At 41.4% G+C, this 24,204-nt stretch overlaps 1 protein-coding gene and 1 long non-coding RNA gene across 4 annotated transcripts in view; one reads left to right on the top strand and one right to left on the bottom strand.

The window, feature by feature from the left end:
- Positions 1-236: 236 nt before the first annotated feature.
- LOC116838185 (uncharacterized) overlaps positions 237-24,204 on the top strand; it is a 64,304-nt gene continuing 40,336 nt past the window's right edge. The window contains exons 1-2 of one of the 2 annotated variants that reach the window (XR_012655365.1): positions 237-1,064; positions 21,327-21,397. This is a non-coding gene — a long non-coding RNA (uncharacterized LOC116838185). The remainder of the gene's footprint in view (positions 1,065-21,326; positions 21,398-24,204) is intronic. The other variant, XR_004376883.2, reaches the window with a different exon arrangement.
- Positions 9,973-24,204, bottom strand: part of ZC2HC1A (zinc finger C2HC-type containing 1A) — a 66,854-nt gene continuing 52,622 nt past the window's right edge. The window contains exons 8-10 of one of the 2 annotated variants that reach the window (XM_032803195.2): positions 17,884-18,003; positions 11,304-11,414; positions 9,973-10,202 (exon numbers count right to left, since the gene is read on the bottom strand). In XM_032803195.2, coding sequence (XP_032659086.1) covers positions 10,016-10,202; positions 11,304-11,414; positions 17,884-18,003 — 418 coding nt within the window. In that variant the 3' untranslated portion in view covers positions 9,973-10,015. The remainder of the gene's footprint in view (positions 10,203-11,303; positions 11,415-17,883; positions 18,004-24,204) is intronic. The other variant, XM_032803207.2, reaches the window with a different exon arrangement.

Here is a 24,204-nt window from a genome sequence, read left to right as displayed (position 1 = left end):
TTCAGAAATATCTGCTAAATGAAATAACCAAACAATCATTCATTGTCTGATATAGCTGTAAAACTAATCAGAAAAGTTTTCAAAATAAATCAAGGTTTTTCTGAGGAAGGAGCAACTGAATTTCCTTGAAAATTCAGCAACAATCTAAAGCCAGGACCAATTTCCTAAGAATCGCTGCCATTAGCAAAGGAGAGCCCATCCCATGGAAAAAGTATAAGCCAGTTGGAACTCTAAGGAAGGCCAAGTGCAGTGCTTTGGCACGGTCCTCAGTAGCAGTCAAAATATAAGTATGTGAAGGCCTGTACTCTACGTCGTCCATGGTAAAAAAGGCCAACACAACCAGTTACATAAACTTGTTTATAAAAGTTAGCCAAATTCAGAAACAGAAAGACTGAATAGTTCCGAACAAAAAGGTCTACTTATACCACACAAAGAAGAGAATGGAATCGGAAATTAATGGACCAAAATTGGTTTGCTAGAAATTAGATGTAAATGGTGGACAAGATAATGGGGCAATGGGTTATTGCACCTATCGCTCCCTTTTGTGGGTCTTTAAAAAAGGCTTCAAAAGGAGGATCAAACAGGTCAGAGGACAGCAGGACAAAAAGGAATCAGCTGCTCCATCATGGCTGTCACCCTTCCATCTTCTGGGATCCCAAGCACCACTGTGACACCATTTAGCCTTCAATCTCCTGATCCTGAGACTAGAGCCAGAGAGAGAGGAGGAAACCGATTACATCACCACCTCTACCAGCATGGGTGAAGTCCTAAACATCAGCTGGGATATCAGACTTTGGTTCCTGCTTGTACTCCCTCCCTCATGTGTCCTTTTTCTTCTCCTCCCCTATTTCCCCTCTTTCCTATCCGTCTCTTTATTGCCTTCTGTTTAGTAAGAGCCTACTTTAGCTGGTCAAGAGTGTTTCTTTCAGAAGTGCTGTGACCAATGAGGCAGCTAAAAGGAATGTGGTGATGCTGATACAAGTTTGCCAACGTCTCAGGGTGGCTGATTGGACTGTGCCTGGGTTTCTGCAGCAGCAAGGTTGAAAGTAAGAATCAGCACCAAAGTAAGAAGCTCCATTTTCTACCTTTTCTCCCTCCTTGTGTACGTGAGTGTCTTGTTTAGTCTGAAAGGAAGCAGGATTGGACTTGGGCTAGAGCTGCTGCTACTGTTAATCTCAATTAACTTGTTCTCTTTTCCTCAAAAAGGATATTACCATCTGAAGTACCATCTAAAAGATTGTCAAATAGGGGGGTTTCCTTTATTAAAAAAATTCTGAAGGAAAAGAAAAAAGTGATACATTAAAATGAAAGCCTTACTTCTTATTGTACATTTCAAATGCCTGAAATGTCTTTCCTTCTTTGTTTTATCTTTAATCAAAGGTTATGAAGATTTTTAATGGAGTGTTTTCAATGGGACTTAGCAGGCTGAGGTCTCTGTGCTGGAACCCTCAAACCTTGTTTAATAGTTTAGCATTGTACAGTGGGAGGGTCATGTTAGCACCTTTGACTCTCGGGGCCCACTTACTCCATCAAAATTAACATAATGGGCCTGCAAGAAGGCAGAGATCATAATTCTGACATGAGAAACTATAAAATTGTTTGCTGTCTGTTTTTATTAATAAATTTCCTGCCTGTTTGTATCTTATTGCCAAGTGCAGATTATTCACTTCTTATTCACCAGTGCTGCTTGTCACGATGACTTGCATTCCTTGACTTGTTTACTTCCAGTTTATAACTTCCTCTAGCCCGCAAGAATTAACAGCTTCACAGTAAATGGTCTATAAATGGCAATTTTGCAAAGACCACTTAGCAAACCAATTTCCAGATTTCTATTTCTGAGACAAAAGTTAATGGGTGACAGAAGCAGCTTCTCCTGGATGACCAGGGTTTGTTTGTTTTTTTAAACTAAACCCATGCATGACAAGAAGCGGGTTTTAGTAATTTAGCAGGGTTAGGTGAGCAGCATAGGATTCACAAAAAGAGTATCTGGTTAGGGTCCCTCTGGTGATGGACTGAGTGGTCAGCTAGGAAATTGGTCTCAAGTTGAGGGTCCTCTCTGAAGTCCTCAGGACAAAAAGAAGCCAGCGTAGTAATTGTCTATGCAGGGCTTCAGTGAGAGCATTTTCTTCCCTTAACCAGAACTGTCCTGCAGACTTTGTGGCATGACACAAGCTGTGGTAGGGAACAGTGGCAGTGTTGTTTCAAAAGCTGCTCTGGTGCTGTGCTCACCACACATCAGCAAAGTGAAGGCTGGCTCACAAAGAAAGCACAATAGTTATCCTGAAGGAGAGTAAGCCAATGTTCAGGTGCTAAATCCACTTTACTGAAATCCCCATTGTTCCCCCAATCTCTTATGTAACAAAGCATGAGACAGCTAAGCCAATGGCTACCAGAGCAGGTGAGGAGCTGCTGAAACTCACTGGTATGGAGGCAAGGGCGAGCACTTGGCAAAACCTACCCCAAGCATTGCACTCAATTCCAAAAACGCAGAATTCCTAGGGAAGACTTTTTTAAAGACTCACTTCCCCAAGGAAAAGAATCTTTTGCAAGTTACTCACTCAGGCAGCATCAAATTCACCTTATGCAGAGCACCCATCCATGGCCTATGCACAACTTACATCAAAATAGGGCTCCAGTAGATCTAAATGGTGCATAGGCCTCTGTGGCCCCTTGTAGCGGGGTGGTCCCACTCTGGCCCTGAAGGGGTTAAAGCAGCCCTGGAGAGGACTGTGGCTGGTAAAGCTAGGTTGACTGGGGGAAGAAGCCACAGCCGGGGCTATGCCCCAATCAAGCCACATCAGGCTATGCCCCAATCAGGCCTATAAGAGGGCTGAGGGCCAGAGGCTGTAGAGGCCACTCTCTCTCTCTTATCTTTGAGAGAGGAAGACCTGGCTGCCTGGGAAGAGGAGGGAGGAGGAGGTGGAGCAGTGCTGAGCAAGGGCAGAGGGAGCTGAGGAGCTCCAACCTAGCAAGGCCGCAGGCTGCAGGCCAAGCTAAGGGCCCACAAAAGGGTACTAGGGCTGCAGAGGGGCAGCCCAGATATAGGCAGAGGCAGCTGGTCCAATCCCCTTGTGGATGATGAGTGGTTTATAGACTGCAGTCTGCCCCAGGGAGTGGGGGTTAGACGATGACTGGCAGTAGCCACTGAAGTGAGGTGGGGATAGGGGGCTGAGGGCTCCCCTTGGTGGGGAGACCCAGATTGTGGGTTGCTGCTAGGGGGCAGAATCCTGATGTAAAGGGCACTGGGGTCCAGGAGGCACATGGGGCCAGTGGCAGGCAAGACACTGGCCTGCAGAGGGTGCTCCAGAGTCTGGAAGAGCTAATTTCCAGGACGACCAGCAGGAGGCACCGTGCCAGTGAGTCGTCACCCTACCACACCCCTCTATACAGGAATGAGTTTCACCCAGAGTACAGAAGAGGAAGTATCTGCTTTTCTCTGCAGCAAAAATGGAACTAAGGAGGGTGTGTTGGGGCCAGAAAAAAATGCCAATTGGAGCAGCTTTAAAATTAGGGCAGTGTGGGGGGAATGAAGATGAAAAGAGGAACTCTGTTTCAATTCAGCTGGACTGGACAAAAAAATCCTATGAATTACAGCTTCTGTTCACATCACAAACACAAGGAAAATATAGATATTTACATTTACAACACAGACATCACACTGATTGGTTATGTTTTAAAATAGCTCCTTTATATTATCAGAAAAAAGGCAAAACAGAAGACTAAAAGCTCTATATAAACTGATCATACTCGATAGTAGGTATATAAATATGAAGATACCCCTTCTCAGTTAGACAGAACTTTACATCTTCCAAGAGTTGTACAAACACTAATTAAAATTCAGGATAAAATTTTCAAAAGTCCTTAGTGATTTAGGTGAATAAGTAACATTTTCAAAATGGATTGAGACACCTGGGAGCCTCATTCTCAATACAATTCATGAACATGCTTTTGAAAGTTTTACTTGCAGTGTTTCAGCTGTCTCTCAACTCACAAGAGAAGACAGTAGCTGGTCCAAATGTTAGGAGCAGGCATTACACATGGACCAAGTTTAAGTGTATTTCCTGTGCGCCTTGGGAATTCAAAAATGTAGATGATTCAAACACAGTACTAAATGAAGCAATGCTAGGCTATTTTTTGAGACAACTTACACTTGACAATACAGAAACGTACAAGAGAATGTTTTATCCAGCAGATCTGCTTTATTGTTAACAAGTGGCAAGATTGTATAGGGTAAGCTCTTTACAAATTAAATTTGCAAATTAAAATGGAATTGACACTTGAGAATTCAAACTTCAGATAGCAAATAAGTGATCAAGAAACTCAAGCCACTTGATAGAAATCGGACTCTTTATAGTGACAAATATGAGAGTATTCAATACATTAAAGTGCCAGGCATAAACAATGACAGATCAAGTAATGACACCTCTAATATCAGATACAATAACGAACCATTTATATAAAACAGAGGAAACATTGGCATAAAAAAAATAAATGGGTGGTTTGCCTTATGAAGATGCATATAAAAGACACACACAGGACCAGCGCTTAAAGGAGGACAAGCACACGCAAATTCCACTGGACGCCAGAGCAGCTGTTGAGTGCTCAGCATTGGATCAGGCGCAAATCCCACACTATTTCTGCCAAAAGCCCACACCAGAAATGGTGTACAGACTGCTGTTATTCTATAACTACATTTGCATTAGTGGTTTTGAACTGAATGAAACTTCAAAATACATCTGATTAAGTCTCAAGGGCGTTTATTTACATGGAGGAAAATACTTTCCGATTAGTATATATCATATGAAGAATGTTCATATTTGTAAAGGGAAAATTTGTAAAGTTTTTCAATTGCTTGGACATATTTAATGGCTCTATTTAGTGCCCATGACATGGTAACGTGTGCACTTTAACAATAAAAAAAAAAAAACACCTTAACTTTTTCATCTGGAAATATGTACCAGCCAACCCCCATATTGTACATCTAGGAAGAAAGTCTCAAGGAGCTAAGTGAGTGCTAACTTACGAAACACCACTAATAATTTCCTACCAAATATTATTTTTACAACATGGATAAAGTGAGGCCACGATTTAACCTTACTAGTGGGTTAAAAAGAAACTAACACACCACAGGCGAATCTGGTTTTAATCAACTGTGCTTATCAAAATGCAATAGAACTCTCTACTCCATTATGTTTTGAATTTAAAAAAGATACATACCCACAGATTAATAAATGAGTCTTGAAAAATTCTACTCACTCACTCGCCCCAGGCAAGTAATTCTTTTTTGGGCAAGCAAGTAAAATTCACTCAATTTCATTAACCATCATTTCATGTACATTTATTTTCAGTGTTTGACACAGTTGCAAGCACAAAATCTTGTTCCCATTAAGTTTCACTGCTTAGCAAAAACAATACAAGTAAGTAGGAAAATAGCCCCTTTTTTAGCAACACAATTTTTCCAGTAATGATTTCAGAAAGCTTCTACCAGGGGTGTTTTATTCTTCATACAATACAGAATCAATGTGACTGATAACTAACATTTCTAGGAGATTTTTATAGCATTCAGACAATATTATTTGATTTCATGTTCAGTAGACTAGTCATGCGGGATGCCAGCATGCAGCATTTAAACTACTGCAGAGAGATACTGTTCTGCTATTTCCATCAGAAAAAAATAGTTTTTACCTTTTCCTCCCTGGCCACCACTGCACCATCACAACACTGAGCCACTTCCTCTCAGTAGCAGACACCCTCCACGATGTTCTAACATTGCGGCTGTTGCTGAAATGCACTTTGCAGTCAGCACTCTGTTTCTCTCGCTCACTGTAGCATGTGCAATGAAAGACTAATTATTAGATGCACTGTAGGAGTAGATTCAGTGCTAGAGCACCATGGAGAGCTCCTAACATCAAGCTCAGTCTCATTACTGGGCAACAAACCTTAAAGATTGAGAGATTTTCAAATCTACCAAGGGAAATGTAATGGGGAATTCAAATCCCTTTGAAAAGCTCCGCCTCAAAGTTCAATTTTTAATGAAAAATGTAAGATAGAATGAGAGAGAAACGGACAGGCAGAGAGGAAGGCAAGGCACTAAGTCTGGTGTCAGCTTTCTAGGGCACAGAAATGCTTTTCATGGCCCTAGTTCTAGGTGCTGGTGGTCTAAATCCTAAAAAGAGGCAGCACTCAACACCTTCAGGACAGGGAAGATGGCATGGCAGCCAAGATGGCATGTAGAGCCAAACCCACGGAAAAAACCACAGAAATTGGGCTTGTTTTTGGCTTAATTGGCTTGTGAGTTGCTTGTTGGCTAGTTTTTGGTTTATAGCTTGTTGCGTGCTGGGCTTGCAGCTTGCTGCTTCTTTTTCTTGATTGGCTCCCGGCAAGCAGGGGCAAGGGGGTGAGTCAGCGGTGCACAGTGGGCCCACCCCAGTCCCAGACTACACACTGGGAAGATCTAGTCACATAGAATGTTGGGGTTCTTAGGGACTGGCTTGTTTTGAAATGGGATTAGCTTGATTTCTGGCTTATTGTGAAAGTCAGGGTGCTTATTTACCAGGTGAAAGTTGGCAACTGTGGAACCTACCATTAACCTTCACCTCAGAGCTGGCTCTTCATGCAAGAACCCTCCACTGATTCCCTCCTACAGAATAAGAGAACCTTTGCAAGAGAACTAATAGTATAATATATATGGTAGATAATACAAGTTGTCAAGGTCCTGGAGGTGAAAGTAATACTGTAACCATGTAATTATACCAAAAAAATTATTCAGAGATTTTTAAAATGTACAGTTAGTGCGTGTTGTTACTCAGCAGTTTTGGGGTTCATAATCCGTCTCTAGTGTTCTTCCCATTTTAATTAAAAATGATTAGCTTAGCTTTATTAATTTAATTTTGGATAATAACTTTTGAAGAGTTCACACAGAACATATGCTTATACATATTCTTAGAGAGATGTACACTGAGCTTTCAAGATCTTCACTAATCTTCCTTCAATTACCATGCTTATTTCTTGCTTTTTATATAATACTTAATTATGTTCCTTATGTGTTTCATCTGCAATGAGTATTATGAAAACCATTCCATTTTTGTTAGCTAACAAACATTTGGATGGAAAGGCAGCAGTCAGTGCTGCTAAAGTATGCAGTGCAGTCCTCTGTAGATAGCACTAGATACATGAAAAATCTATAACATTAGATAATAAGAACATTTTGATAAACAAACCTTAACACACTGAATATAGCCTCAGCATGCAGTAACAAACTGGATAATCAAATTATTTGTTAGTGTTTTCATGTCTTTATTATAGAAGATTCAAAAGTGCACATTATTAAATGTTACATTTTGTCAATAATCTAAGTTTAAATTTACTGAGTTGTAATGCTGAATTAAACTTTAGACTAATACACACAAAATTTCAATTAAAAGAAAATAAATGGTGCATAACTCTAGGATAATTTTCTAAAACCTGACTTTGAAGCACTGCATTACACAACAGCTCAGAGAGCAGTGAATATAAATCCATGTGTTGTATGTATTGAATTGGGAAACCTGGCATTTATGGTTTCAAAGGACAGGCTTTCATAATTTTGTAGAGAATTCCTTCACTCCTCTCATTATTCACAATTAAATCCTTGTAAGTGTGAAACTAATCTGTTTCCTTACAATATAAAGGGAAAGTTTAGTATGCACACATTGCTGTTATTACAGGTTTGCTCATGATGAGTGCTGGGCTGCTACCATTTATTTTTTTAAAAACTGATAACATTTAATTTGCCAACATATATAAGAACAGAAACTAAATCAGACACTGGGCCTATGAACCTTAAGCATCCCTTGGCTGAGCCCATATTTGGCTCATTCTTACATTCCTTGGGCACTTCACACCAGAGCAGAAGACCCACAGAAGAACAACAGACACCTTAATGTGATTCTGGAGCACATTTTCCCTGGGGTTTATGTCCACAAGGGATGCAGAATTGTAATTCCATGTGTATATATGAAACTGCCAAAAGGACATTCTATTCACTTTGATTTCTAGCACTCAAATTCAGTTAAAGTCCATCAAGTCTACCTATTATACAACATCACATTTAATAGTTATCTACTCTTACACACTAATCATGGGCAGCTCAGTGGCCATATTGGAGAATTAGAAAAGATGTCAATACATCTGGTAAAGGGACAATTCATAGAAGCATTTTATTTCTCAGAAAGATTACAAAACAATTCTGTACCACTGAACTTGGTCATCCTAAAAAAGCAATGATATTTTAGGGCCCACAAAATGACAGCATCAAGTCCCTAAAGATATCCATAAAAATCAGAGAAGGGGATCCACAAAATGGATATGAAATACATTTTGTTTGTAACTGTCCCCATTATCTGTATTCTCCAAAAACATGAATATTACTTTTCGATTACATTAATTGAAAATATTGCAATGTCATACCATATGTGGCAAAAAGCTTCAATATACCACCTTAACAAAAATCAAACATCTAGTATATTAGTGTCAGCAATGAATTAAAAATAACAACTTTGGAAAAGTCAGCACAGTTATTTTGGGAAAGGCACAATTAGATTCTTTCAGATTGTTTTTCTCTGGGAAACCAAAATAGTTTAAAACACTTCAAAGCAACATCACATAACAGAAACATTTAAATTCAGACACAGACTAAGAAACTCAGCTTTTGCCTGGTTATTTAAACTGCCCCCTCTGGTTATCATATTACAAAAGTTAAACAGCTAAGGTGCCTGATCCTGCTTTCCTGGAAGTCAATATGAGTTTTGCTGTTGACTTCAATGGCTGCAGTACACAGCCCAGGAGAATGCAGAAATTGCAGACAGAATAATTAAATATTCATACTATTCCATGAAGCATAATTGCTCCATAAAACATATGGCTGTGCCTTTGCACTTGGATAAGAATAAAGGAAGTGATGACTTCTATCAAAACTTACAGTACCAGTTTCATATAACTATAAGGACCTCTATCATGTTAGATACATTATAAGGACTGTTTAAAAAAATGGATGTGCAAATTATATTTTCATCATCTATGATAATCATCCATTAAAGCCATCAACTGGAAAATCTCAATAAATATCCAAGAAACTTTTTTTTGTTTTTATTTTGGAGTGAATTATTTTGTCTTTTCTTCTGGAGAAAGAGGAGGGAAGTGAAGTGAGCAGCAACTTGCAGACATCTCTGGAAGGAGAGATGGGAGCTGTTGGATAGGATGCATGTGGACAGTTGTGGAAAGGAAAGCCTGTCATTATGAAAAACATAGTTTTAAAAAAAAACGCCTGGTCCCATACTGCTGGCTGTAAATATGTAATAACCTTCACTGGGTCTTATTCAATTCCTATTATTCTTTACATAGGTGAACGCTACTTTCACACAGCACTTCAGTCCATTTGCTTTAGCAAATCTTTTAGAAGCAGTGCCAGAAAATAACCATGGAAGCTCATTAGAATAGTATGGTTTAATCGCTTTAACCAAAAACAATATTTTAGTATTTTAATTAGAAAGTTATAGGAGCTGCTCATGCAGTTTTCAGACTTTCTTAAAAGACAGTTTCTTAGTTAGTGTCCCATAAGTATATCTGATTCCTCCTCAGAAGCATTTTTTAGCCTAAATGTTTCATAACTAGAATATTTTACATACTAGGGTTCTATAAAAAGATCCATTTCTATTTGCTAAGCTGCCAAACACATCACTACTTAGTTTAAAATACTTTCCAACAGAGATTAGAGTCTCCTTGAATGGCACAGTTTTAGGTACCTGTTATTTTTATATAGTATATATATTTATACATAAATAACTATGTAACCAAAAGGATTGCACTCAGTAAATTACTACAACATGGTATTTCCGGATGTTTGCAGCATGAAATCTAACAGGAAGGAATGCTCCAGCATTCCATGCTGAAATATGCAACTGAAGCTCTGGTGGGTTGGTTTCTTTCTTTCTGTTTTGTTTTTGTTTGCTTGCTTTCTTTGCCTTTATGAATGCATTCACACAACCATTCTTCGAATTCCACATTCACAGCAGAACTTTGCCCATTCTACAGGGTACCTGGTTCCACATTCATGGCAAAATTTTGATAACTGTACAGGTGAATTTTCATCGCTGCTTTTTGTACTTCCTCCATTGACTGAGGATGAATAGTCTCCACTATCATACCCAATTTTACCATCAGACCTGAAAATTCAGATAACAAACGTTCATAATATAATTTAATCCAATGCAATTTGGTATAAGTATCCATTCTAATCCTTTGCGAAGAATTACTATTTAAGAACTGACAAATAAATACTTTAAAGAAGGGATCAGCAACCTCAGGCCTGCGGCCCGCCACCTTAGCGGGTTGGGCCAGTTTGTTTAGCTGACGTGTCCGCAGGTTCAGCCAATCATGGCTTCCACTGGCCGTGATTCACCGCACCAGGCCAATGGGGGCAGTGGAAAGCGGCAGCCAGCACATTCCTCGGCCCGTGCCGCTTTCTGCTGCCCCCATTGGCCTGGAGCGGCGAACCGTGGTCAGTGGGAGTCATGATCGGCTGAACTTGTGGACATGTCAGGTAAACAAACCGGCCCGGCCCGCCAGGGTGCTTACTTTGGCGGGCTGCAGGCCAAAGGTTGCCAATCTCTGCTTTAAAGTTTATGCCATGAAAGGGATAATCAGCCTACCTACATGAAATATCATATTGTACACCCTTTCCAAAGTGTTTCCTACTCTGAAACGAAGAGAGAGAGATGCTAAAGGAAACTAACACCAGAATCCTAGAAGCAGGAAGAAACATTCAAGTCACAAGTTAGTCTAACCAGAAATTCTATCACTGACATATCAAAGGTTTTGTTGTAAAGTAACCCTAAATATATCTTTAACAAATGAAAGGAGTCAAAGAAATATTAGCACTGTATGGCACTGAGAACCTCAGAAAAATCACACCAGCCATATCACCCTCAGAACATAGGGAGTTTATAGTTCTAACTCCACATTTTCTCTTCTTCAGCTAGCAGCAACTGACTTACATGTAGGTTGAAAGACCCATTCTCATAACCTTTTCACAAGTGTATTGAAACTTCTAGTGCTCAGCCTTACATACTTGGATGGGTGAAATTTTACTTTTACACTAAGCTACAGCACTAAATATGCCAAATCTACAGTCAAAGCACTAAAATTGTTAAACCTACCAAAGAATATTGAAGAGGTTCCCATAACTGTCTGTGTACCACCCTTCCCATCATTTCCCTAAAATGTTTATATTTACTTACTTACAAGATTACAAAGTTAAAAACTACCTGCTTGAGTAACTTTCTGCATTATAGATTTTCCTTTTGTTTGCTAGAGCACTTGTCCCCGCGTTTTTTGCCATACTTGGAGGGGTTGATATTCGAGTTTTCACAGTGGGTCTGGAAGAGAGTAGATAGTCAGTAAATTAAATAAACAGTTTAAACAAACCACCCGGGCACAACATTGCCAATACTTTGTAAAAACAGTAGAACCTCATTAATCCCACCAATGACAGAGTGAAGAGCCATAGCATGATTAGCAAGGTCTGAGGACCACAGAGTGTCCAGAACCTGGACCAGTGATGGTAACGCTGCAACCCTTTTGGTTAATGGTGGAGAAGCATTTCACTCCTACTCCCAACCTTTCGTTCTGCATCACACTAGAATAGAGCAAATGCACTCTCTGTTGATTGCTCATGGTACAGAACATTTCCACCTCTTTGCAGTCAGGCTAAAAGTGACTTTATGGCTCTGTTAGGACTCCTAGAAGAGTGAAAAGCAACTGACTGGTGGCCTTAAAGAGGTGGAAGAATCTTTTAGGCAGATGGATGCCTTGCTCTCCTTCACAGTCAATTCTTAGGTGAGCCACGGCCACTGCCTTCTTTTTCCCATAATACTGAACCCAGCCACAGCAGCCATTGGAGGTGGCTGTTACTCCCCTGCTTATGAAAGATGGTGATGCCCTCATGGTACAGCCTCTTCCTCCTAAGCATGGGGATGGGGGAATAACTTTTATCCAACAGGGTAGCAGCACGCATCTTTTATGGCTTGACAAATCCTTAGTTCAATACTGCAGCAATACAGAGACAGAAGCTCTATCAAGAATCCCCACACAGAAGAAGGGAAGTTGGGTGGTGATACCCAGCTAAAGGATTGCTCTGTCCCATTCAAATCTCCAGACAGTTGCCCTATTTGAAGAAATGGAGAAATATCAGAGCACTGACAAGTGCGCTATCCCTGAGCAGGGATAGTAAGGATGTTATCCCTGAGTAGCATTGCCACCATCACAGGGAACGAGGAGGAGGAAGCACCTTTCACTACGAGTGATTAAAGATAAGTTCTGTTGTCTTGTTCCAAAAATTTACCACTTGCTGGATAGTGTGTTGAAGAATGTATTTATTTTTTTAATAAATTTACCTTCATCAGTAATAGCCAAGGGTAGATTAAGGCAGGATTCTTGAGCCCTGCGATTTGGACCCAGTGGCCTGAACACTGCTGTGAAAAACCCAAAGTGAGGGGAGTGGTCTAATAATTAAGCACACAAGGATGCCACCCACTTATGCCAGCGAGCAATTTGGCCCATAGCCCCAGCTCACAGATTGCCTTTGTGACATCAGGCTGGTCGCAAACTTTCTCCTTTATTTCTCCTGTCTGCTTTCTTACCTACTTACCAACAGCATTGTAAGGATTACTTTATAAAAGCATCGCGGAATCAAAGCGCCACAATATAAGTGCAAATTACTCTCAAAAAGTTAGTTAAAAGTATATTATTAAGGTTGCAAAAATCAAGCATTCAACATTTTGGAAATGCGAGAATTGTTTGCCTGGGCAACCTTAATTCAGTCTCCCTGTGCATGTGCATTATTATACAGTCTTTAATTACATTATCAGATACTGTTTTTTCCCACAAGGTCCCTGCTTCATTCAGTGCATGAGTGAGGAACTTATGAGCAACTATTTATCATTCAGTGTGTGCCCACAGGTCTCATTTATTGTCAACTATTCAAATCCTGTTCTGAAAACAGAATTATGTATTTCTTCATGGGCTTGTCTACTGTGCTCATCATTATAATATGAGAGCTTCATAAATATTAACGAATATATTTCCATAACACAACTCTGAGATGACAAGGAATTATTATCCCCATTTTCCAGATAAGGAACTTGATTCACAGAGACATTAAGGTAAACAATACCCCCTAATTCTGGGTGCCCAATTTGAGACACCTAGGCCCTGATTGTTCAAAGCACAGTTCTCATGGACTCCAGTTGCAGCAGTGAGTGCTCAGCACTTTTTAAAATCAAGACTCAGGTTGTGAAGTCAGGGACCTAGAAAGCGATGAACACACAATTAGTGATCACCTGCAAAAAGTATGGCTTAAGTGACTTGCCCAGCACCACACAGGAACTCTGTGGCAAAAGCAAAGATACAATCCAGTTCTCCAGAGTAACATTTAACTGTCTCGATAAGACCCTCTTTTCTCATCCTGCTATCCCCTGCCTCATTCACTACACATCTTCTACTCTGGATGCCTTAGAAGAGCAGAGGGCGCTGCCTGGGGTTCTCTGCATTGTGTCCCCTCTGGCTCTCTCATTTTAATCTTTGACCTCACTCTGGGCTGGTCTACACTACGGGGTAAAATCGATTTTAGATACGCAATTTCAGCTACGTCAATAACGTAGCTGAAGTCGAATATCTAAAATCGATTTACTCACCCGTCCTCACTGCGTGGGATTGATGTCCGCGGCTCGCCATGTCGATTCCGGAACTCCGTTGGGGTTGGTGGAGTTCCGGAATCGATATAAGCGCGCTCAGGGATCGATATATCCCGTCTAGATTAGACGCGATATATCGATCCCCGAGCAATTGATTTTAACACGCCGATACGGCACGTAGTCTAGACGTGGCCTCTGACTCCTGTTTCTTCCAGTTGTTGTCCCCAGAAATCTGCTGTAGCCTGGGTCTAGTGGTTCTTCCCTCTTACCTGAGGGGGCAGGCCTTTAGTTCTGGGCAGGCCTATACCCACTTGCCCTAGTACTACAAATAATACACATCTTCTACTTCCTCAATATCCTATAGACCACAGCCTTCTTTAACATGCAACCCTGATTCATCCCCAGAGCAGGTCCTTCTGTGAACTGAATGAGGTCAGGGTCCTGCGGAAAAAATATTATTCAATCATATAATTAAAGACTGCATACTAATGCATCTGCATAAGGGGGGCAAATTAAAATTACAAAGGCAACCTTAATTCTGGCATTTCTTAACTTTTGAGTGCCTGACTTTGCAACCTCAATAATGTCTTTTAATGTATTTTTTGTGCACAATTTCCTAGGCCTTTAAAACAGTAAACCGGAAAATGAAATTTCATCAGGCGGCATGTCAAGGTTCCTCCTCCACTCTGAACTTTAAGGTACAGATGTGAGGACCTGCATGGACACTTCTAAGCTTAATTACTAGCTTAGATCTGGTAACACTGCCACCATCCAGAAATTTCAGTGTCTGGAACACTTCCTGTCCCCCCAAAACCTTCCCTTCCCTGGGCAGCCTGGAGAGGCTTTTTCACCAAGTTCCTGGTGAACACCGATCCAACCCCTTGGATCTTAACACAAGGAGAATTTAACTATCTCCCACTCCTTTCCCCCACCAATTCCTGGTGAGTCCAGATCCAGTCGCCTTGGATCTTAAAACAAGGAAAAATCAATCAGGTTCTTAAAAAGAAAGCTTTTAATTAAAGAAAAAGGTAAAAATCATCTCTGTAAAATCAGGATGGAAAATACTTTACAGGGTAATCCGATTCATATAGCCCAGAGGAACCCCCTCTAACCTTAAGTTCAAAGTTACAGCAAACAGAGGTAAAATCCTCTCAGCAAAAAGGAACATTTACAAGTTGAGAAAACAAAAATAAGACTAACACACCTTGCCTGGCTGTTACTTACAAGTTTGAAACATGAGAGACTGATTCAGAAAGATTTGGGGAGCCTCCTGGATGACATGGTCTGGTCCCTCTTAGTCCCAAGAGCGAACAACACCCAAAACAAAGAAGCACAAACAAAAGACTTCCCCTAACCAAATTGAAGTATCTTGTTTGAAAGTATCTTGTCCCCCCATTGGTCCTCTGGTCAGGTGTCAGCCAGGCTTACTGAGCTTCTTAACCCTTTACAGGTAAAAGAGACATTAACCCTTAACTATCTGTTTATGACATGGCATCATACTGACACCCACATTGTTCATCAACAGGGTTAGAATCTGTAGATCCACTGCTCTAATGGGCACAGACTATACTGCCCATTCCCCCCAAGTCTGTCATCTTCTATCCTATACAAGCCAACCTTTCATAGTCCTGTTTCTACCTTCCCCTCAGCTCGTCTCAGTCCTGTTTTCTTTGCTCACTCACTCCCACTCTCTATTCAGGCTTATCCCTGTTTCAGTCTCCTTGCACAGCCAGTCCTAGATCCATCCCCTCCTTGCCTAGTCAGTCTCAGTTCTCCTTTCCTGGCTCCTCATCCTGTCTGTATCTTTTCTCCTCACGATCACTGCCTCCCAGTTCTAGTCTGCATCCCCAGATCACTCATGCTGTCTACCTATTCTCTTTGTCCAGCCAGTCCAAGGTTTCCCCCCCAACAACCTAGCTTCTTGCCAGTTTTGTCTCCCCTTTCCCAATCCCCCCACACCCTGGTTCTCCTTGCCCAGCCAGTCCCAGTCTTCCACCCAGCACATCCTCCAATCTTGTTGCTCCCTACTCACCCCAGCCCAACTAATTGGCTCGCAGTCCCCAGCTGTCTCCCTCAATGGCTCCCAGTGTCCTTGTTCAGTATTCCCCTACCTTCCAAGGTCCAAGTCTCCTTACTCAACCTCAACCAGTTCCCTACACACAGCTCCCAGCCTCAACCTCTCTTCCAACCAGTTCTAATCTCCCCTCCATCCCACAGCTCCCAATCCAAGTGGAGTCAGTTGGTCAGTGAGGATGGAATCTTTGGAAATTTTTGCTCTTAAACAATTCTGCACTGAGCATGTGCAAACTGTGATTTTTTTTCTAAACTTTCTAACTTGGTCAAATTTGGGCACATTTTTAATAGGGATGTCCAAAAGCACATCACTATCACAAAGGCCATCCCCTGCCAAATTTCCAGTCCTTGTTCCAAAGCATGGAGACAGTGGAGTTTTTCTAAGAAAAGGTTGCCAAAAAATTTTTTAAAGGTCAAAATGTGATTTTCTCTAACCTCATTCTCTGAAATAGTTGAACAGTTTTGACTGAAGTTAAACAAAAAGAGTGCAGCCTGAGGCACACACCTCTAATGGAACATTTCATCCTAAATGGTTAACTTTGGCAAATTTATAAGTAACTGAAAACAGGGGACTTATAATGGGAACTGTTGGGCAATCTTGATGATAGCCAGTGCACTAGGAGTTTAAAATTTATGGAGCCCACTTTTGCTACTACAAGTTCTTCAAATTACATGATCTGCTTGGGTACGGAGTGGACATAATCACAACAGCGACATTTCTACATATGGTTGGAATATTCATAGTAGGAAATAAAAACTCTTATAGTGGCAGTGTTTGTCTAGATGCCAAGCTCTCAAAAGAAGCTCTCTGGTAAGAACAGTGGATCATTATCCTATGACTACAAAGGTAAATGTGTAGGTCAAAAATTAGTGTCAGTGGTAGGACTCCTGGGACTGCCAAAAAGTCCATACTTTCCACGCCAGTAGTTCTCTTCCAGGTCACATCCTCTTTGTTGATACAAGGCATGTTCATTCAAGCATGTTCACTGTGCAAATTACTAGCACCTGATTTTTCAAACTTGCATGCTTAATATTAGGCATCTAAATAAATTTTTTAAAAGTGTTCTGGTTTCCAGAGGTGCTGAGCTCTCTACCAGCTCCAGCCGAAGCCAACAGAAGATGTAGATGTTGTGCATCTCAGGAAAAAAGGCCACTGTGTTTTCCTATTGGTACCTAACTTTAGACACTCAAGTCTGAATATTTTAGTCTAAATAGTCTTCTGGAAATGTTTTAGTTTACATTTTTTTTAAAAAATTAAAATAGCATCTGAGAACAATTAATGTCGGAAAATTGTTTTTATTATTTGAAAGCATACCCTTAATAAGTCACATTCATTTCTTGTGTATTTTCCCAACATGTCACCATTTGTAACTAACTCTTCATTAAAATTTATCTTAAAATATTACAGATAAAGTGTTTGCCATTTAAAAATCACCATTTGCCCAGTTACCTCAAAGTGATATCTAGGACACTGCATCTATTTTCTATTCAAAAGATATATGAAATATAGAATATTTCTTTACCATGTTGAAGCAATGGTATATGGTCAGCTTTTGATAGCTATTGAAAGCTAAATGCAACCAATAAGCTATCTTGTTGTAATGACTTATCTATGTGATATGCCTATGATTGTGGGGGGTTTTTTGTTCTCTGTGTTTAAATGCTTGCAATATAACTGCTTTGTACTAGCACTGTAAACATGAAATAAGAGTAAATATAATAAACTGGAGTCAACGAAGGAAGAAATGATGGTGGAAAAGGTCTTCAAATACAAACATTATATTCTGTTTACTGTCCTACCATAAAACATTGTATCCAATACGGAAGTTATACTTATATAGAATAACGTGTCATGTTACATATTAATTTCCTCCTTCCCACAAGACACTGGTTTTGGTCTATCAAGACATTCACAGTGACACAAAAAAGGGGGCAGCAAGTTTGTTACAATGTCATTAGGTAACAACTTCATTAGGAAGCTTTGCATATTTCAAAAGTCACAAGATGCTTTTAATATTCCAACCCTTTTTGGGGAACATATCTGAAAAATAGATAAATCACACAGATTTGCAATACTTACTTGTTAATGGGCAACAACTCATTTGGTCTTTTGACGGTACTGTCTGCTTTTGTATCACTGTCATACAACCTTTGCACATCTCTTCCAGTTCGCAGTGGTGGGCCTAACTTGTCCGTCTTACTATTAAAATATATAAAGGTGTACCCATAAGGAGTTGGCTAGTTTTCTATTTACATTATTGCAAGTATTTCAAACAGGTCACAATTAAACATTTTTCTTTCTCATCAGAACTCTATTAACTTTTTGAAACTGAATTATTCTTATCTGGGACAGTCAGACCTCAAACTTTTAGTGAACTCATTAACTTCAGGAAGTCATTTACAATCCTGGGTCTTCCAAAAGGCACTTCCTTCACAAGTATCAGAGTTTTCTGGGACTAGTGTCTCCAACAGTCATGCCGATTATTAAAATTAGGTTATCTCAAATGACGTTATTTAATGATTGACAATCTCACAATAAACTGGGTAGACTGTAACTTTATAAAGTAAATTTCATCATGGCAATGAAGCAGACCAGAGAGTTCATAGGCAGAACTCATACAAACTTAACTGAGGGCTTGTCTACCAAAACATTTAGTTTGTGGCAAACAGGAGCATGAATCTATCCGATATTCATCTGCTGCTCACTAACTATCTATGTGAACCCTGCTGCCATGCACAAACAGTTCCTTAGTGTGCTTTGATCTACACTGCTTTGAAACAGGAATAGATCAAAGCACTCCAAGGAACTGTTAGTGCACGACAGTTAGTATGCTGCTGGATACTGCGGGGTAGATTCACACTCCAGCTTGCTGCGAACCAAACATTTCTGTAGACAAACCCTTGGATAAGATGGTGAGAAGGGATGAGGAAAATGCTATCTTCTTCCAGTCAAAGGTTACCTGTAAAGGGAGAAGTGGTCTGTTCTCCCTCTTCCTTTCCAGAAGTTCCTGAACATGATACTAAAACAATGCAATATGCCTTCTATTCTCCTCCTTCTCACAGTGTCATGCAAACCTCATCATCCTAAGAAGAATAAGGTCTCCTGCCTTCCCATCCAAAGTGTTAGAGATTCAAATAGAGGAGAACTAGCCCTGAGAAAACAGGCATTACATATCTCCTAAACTTCAGCTATAGAAGTAAAAGACTGGGGAAAAATAAAAACTGAAAATAACCTCTTAGTAAAGAAGTTGCTACATTCTCCATCTATAATAAGCCCTTCCCTCAAAATGTTGTCACTGGAAAGCCTGAGAAGGCAAAAGCACTTAATTTCCAAAATCCCATGGGGGAAAGGGAAGGAGAATTTTATTTTTGTTATATGTCAAAAAAAGAGACTCAGCAAATGCCATAAGATTTTTAAAAATAAAAGTTCATGGACATTGAAATGTAATTTTAATATTGGCTTCATAGCCTCTTAATTCAACAACATACCCTCAGCTTTGCTCTGGCTTTTAATAACCCACGAAAATTAGTTATTTACCTTGTATCTCTCTCTAACATGAATATTATCCTTCAATCATTTCTACAGTGTCATCATCTTAAAGATGCTGAATTCATGCGGTTTGCAAGATACTACAGAAGTGCAGTAAGGCTCTTCACAGCTCTTGAAATTCACATTACCTTAACAGAGTGTCAGTAGAAACGGCTATACAATAAATAACACGATCAACAGTTGCCATGGCAATATAGCTGACCTTAAAAATCCAAGCTGATTGAGCCCTTTAATTTCTTGATGGGAACCTGAGGTCAGTACAGTCAGAAAGATGTTTGGAGGTGTGGAACTGATCAGGAAGTGTATGCATTTAAGCCAGCGGCTCAAACTTTTTTTTTACTGGTGACCCCTTTCACATAGCAAGCCTCTGAGTGCGACTTCCCTTATAAATTAAAAACACTTTTTAATATATTTAACACCATTATAACTGCTGGAGGCAAAGCAGGGTTTGGAGTGGAGGTTGACAGCTTGCGACCCCCCATGTAATGACCTCACGACCCCCTGACAGGTCCCGACCCCCAGTTTGAGAAATCTTGGTTTAAGCAGTCTTCAACAGAGAATTAAAGCTGTGTAAGAATTGTGTATAAATGTATTTTAAAGACAAACTAAAATAGCTGGCAGAATCAAAGGGATTTTAAAAAGACTGTGGCAGAACTGCTTGTGAAGGCATTTCTGGGACTGGATAGGTCTTCAGAATGAGCACACAGTAAACTTTAGCCACAACAAACAGCATTATTATCAATGTAAGGCATAGCCTCCAGAAGACGAGCCTTTTACCATTATAAAATGGAAATGATAAATAGAGCTAATCAGATATTTTGATAACACTTTTTTTTTGTCAGCAAATCCCAATTTGACAAAAGTGAAACCCTTTGCCGGAAATGATCAATTTGAAGAATTTCCCAATCTGAAAAATATTTGGAAAATATTTTCAAGTTGTTGAAATGTCCTGTTTGGACATTTTCTAAATGAAAAAGTTTAATTTCTTAGGTAGAAACAAATTTTGGTTTCAAAATAAGTGAATGTTTAGTAAAAAAAAAAAAATGTAAAAACAATAAAAAAGAAACAAGATTTAAATCAACGTTAAATGTTTCAAAATTATCTAAATGAGATGCTTCTACTGATTGTATCAGAAATTGCAGGGGGCGGGAGAGGGTTGGTTCATGACTATTACTGAGATTTTAAACCTTTGTACTGATTTGGGATGTGAAAAATATTTGAAGTTTCAAAAATTCTCATGGGATGGGAAAATTGTTTCCCACCCAGCTCTAATTTTATGTACATAATAAACTTTATCCAATCACCATTTCATTTTGCAACCCCGGCTCACAAACCCAGTAAAAGTTTATTGTGCAGTAGAATAAGCTGATCACTGTCTGGCCACCCACTGTCTGGTATCATGTCTTGTCATGCAAGACTTAGCATTTTTGAGCCCTGAGGTGGAATAAAACTCTGGAACCAATGGAATTTGCTCTACTGGAGATCTGAGTATTCCAGGCATCTTACCAGGAATCTCCTCCTCCCCTAAAATGAAGAAATTGACATAATACACCACTATTTAGAGCTCCTTCCCAGTGTGCACTGGAACTAACTCGTGGCCTCATTAGCCTGATTCACTATCCAAATATGAACCTGTCTACTACTTAGTTAAGATTAACTGGATCGGCGGGCAGCAATCAATCCAGCGAGGATCGATTTATCGCATCTAGTCTAGACGCGATAAATTGATCTCCGAGTGCTCTCCCATCGACTCCTGTACTCCAGGAGTAGGGGCGAGGGCTAGCTCAGTGGTTTGAGCATTGGCCTGCTAAACCCAGGGTTGTGCGTTCAATCCTTGAGGGGGTCACTTAGGAATCTGGGGCAAAAATCAGTACTTGGTCCTGCTAGGGAAGGCAGGGGGTTGGACTCGATGACCTTTCAAGGTCCCTTCCAGTTCTAGGAGATAGGTATATCTCCAATTATTATTATTATAGTGCCACGAGAGGCGCAGGCACCGTCGACAGAGGACTGGCAGTAGTCGACTCACCGCAGTGAAGACACCATGGTAAGTCAATCTAAGTATGTCGATTTCAGCTTTGTTATTCACGTAGCTGAAGTTGCGTAACTTAGATCAATCCCCTCACCCCCAGTGTAGACCAGGCCTTAGTCATCTCTTTTCTAAGCTGAAATCCCAGTCTTTTCTAATCTCCCTTGTATGAAAACTGTTCCATACCCCAGATCATTTTCATTGTCCTTCTCTGTGCTTTTTCCAATTCTAATACATCTTTTTTGAATTGGAGTGACCACAACTGCACATAAAATATTCAAGGTGTGGGCATACCATGAAAATATAGTTACATTATAATATTTTCTGTTTTATCGTTTCTCTCTTTCCCCAAGGTTCCTAACATTCTGTTAGCTTTTTTGACCGCTGGTGCACATTGAGTGGATGTTTTCAGAGAAACTCTCTCTTTCAAAATTTAGACCCCATCATTTTGTGTATATAGTTGGGATCACGTTTTCCAATGTACATTACTTTGCATTTATCAACAATGAATTTCATCTCCCATTTTATGGACCAGTCATCCAATTTTGTGAGATCCCTTTGGACTTAACTATCTTGAGCACTTTTATGTTGTCTCCAAATTTTGTCATCTCATTGTTCACCCCTTTTTCCGTGTAATTTATTAATGTGTCAAACTGCACAGGTCCAACTACAGATCCTTAGGGGACCCATTATTTACCTGTCTCCATTGTGAAAATTGACCACTTATTCATGCTCTTCGTTTCCTATCTTTTAACCAAGTACTGATCTACGAGGGGACCTTTTCTCTTATCCCTTTAGTTTGCTTAAGACCTTGTTAAAGGCTTTAGATTGGCATTTCCCTTTAGAAAAACCATGTTAACTCTTCCCCAACACTTCATGTTCATCTTTTCATCTGCTAATTTTGTTCTTTACTGTGGTTTCAACCAATCTGACAGGTATGAAGTTAGATTTACTGGTCCATAATTGACAGGATTGCCTCTGGAGCCTTTTTAAAAATTTGCACCACATTAGCTACCCTCCAGTCATCTGGTACAGAAACTGATTTAAGTGGTAGGTTACATACCACAGTTAGTAGTTCTGCAGTTTCATATCTGAGTTCTTCAGAACTCTTGGTTGAATACCATCTGGTCCTGGTGACTTACTGCTGTGTAATTTATTAATGTGTTTGAAAACCTCCTCTTCTTCTTCGAGTGATTGCTCATATCCATTCCAGGTAGGTATGTGCGCGCTGCGTGCACAGCCGTCAGAGAAACTTTTACCCTAGCAACACTCAGCCGGTCGGCTGCAGCCCTGGAGTGCGCCACCATGGCGCCACTAACTTACCCAGCCGACTGGCACCCTTCCGTTCCTTCTTACGCCCTGTCTGTCGTGATTAGACAGTGGAGTGCGTTTACTGACTCTGCATTCCTAGTATCGCTCGTTTTTGTTCTTTGTTCTTAATCGTTCTTGTTTTACCAGTTATTAGTTTATTGACGTTTGTAAAGTTATAGTTGTAAGTGTTTTTGTTAGTAATGAGTTCTCGCGGGGTCTGGGTTTCTCTCCTCCCGCCTCGCCCAGTATACGTCAGGCCTGCCTGGCTACAGGCTAACCGTGTTCGGCCTGCATTAGGCCTGAATGCCGACAGGAGATCCCCGAGACTCCTGTCTTAAGTGCTGGGGATCGCACTTATCTTCTAAGTGATCCATTGCAAGCCTTTAAGCCTGCGCATGAGAAGGAGCGGGCGCTAGATCCGTGGCACTCCTTATGGGAGCGGATTAGCTCCCTCGCCGGCACGGAGTACTAGCCGCAACGTGTTAGTGTACGCCACCCTCGGCACGAGCTTACGGTCAGCACCACTTTTAGGCTCTCAGGCACGGGCCAGCCCGCGGGAAAACCCCATCGCTCCTTTCTCGAGTCGAACGTCGGGCTAGCCTCGACGGGCTCCTCTACGTCTGCACCGCAGGCAGAGACTGTAACCAAGGCAGACCGCCCAGCACCGGCACCGGTTGCGGCGCCGCCTAAACCGGCCCCGTTGACTCCAGCCCCACGAGGGCCATAAAGTCAGGCGCCTGGAAGCTCCCCGGCACCGGCCGTGGTCGAGCTAACCTTGCCTTCGACGCCGGAGACTTTTTCAGCGGCAAGAGACCTCATTGCCCTGACGGACTCGGCACTGCCCATGTCCTCGGCACCGCCGGTCCGTGCGACTCTCTCCAGAGGCAAGCCACTCGTACCACAGCCGCCCTCTGTCACCGCTCCGGATGGCCGCCGCTCGAGGTCCCGCTCCCATCGCCACTCCACATCTCGGCGTCACTCCCGCTCCCGTCACAGCTCGGCTTCGCGGCACCGCTCACCTCGGCACTGCTCGCCACTACGCCGGTCCATCTCTCGCTCCCCGTCCCGCTATTCGCGGCACCGCTACAGGGACTGTCGTTCACGGAGCCGATCTCGCCATAAGGGCTCGAGGTCCCGGTCGACCTCCCGGCACAGAACTGGTCACAGGTCCCGGTCGGGCTCGCGGTACCGATACCCGTACCGGCACCAGTCCCCAAGACCCAGAGCTGCTCAATCTATTGGCACTTCGGTGCCCACGTTTGCGGCTCCTCCGTGGCCGGCCGGTCAGAAGTCGGCCTCCTCGCAGGCCGGTAGTTACTATAGCCGGGACCGAGATACTGACATGGCCGCGGGACTGTTTCAAGATGCACGTCCCCCGGATGCAGGACAGCAGCAATGGCCTTTTTGGACACCCTGGGCATACCATCAAGCCCAGGGTGCTCCCTCCCCTGGTCCCGGCCCCTACACTTGTTTCGGAACGCAGAGTGCCGGAAGCCACTATATCCCGCCCTCTC

Source organism: Chelonoidis abingdonii, chromosome 2, assembly GCF_003597395.2.
Source record: "Chelonoidis abingdonii isolate Lonesome George chromosome 2, CheloAbing_2.0, whole genome shotgun sequence".
NCBI classification, from domain to species: Eukaryota; Metazoa; Chordata; order Testudines; family Testudinidae; genus Chelonoidis; species Chelonoidis abingdonii.
The sequence above is the reverse complement of the archived record's forward strand: the minus strand, read 5'-3'. Positions and strand labels throughout refer to the sequence as shown.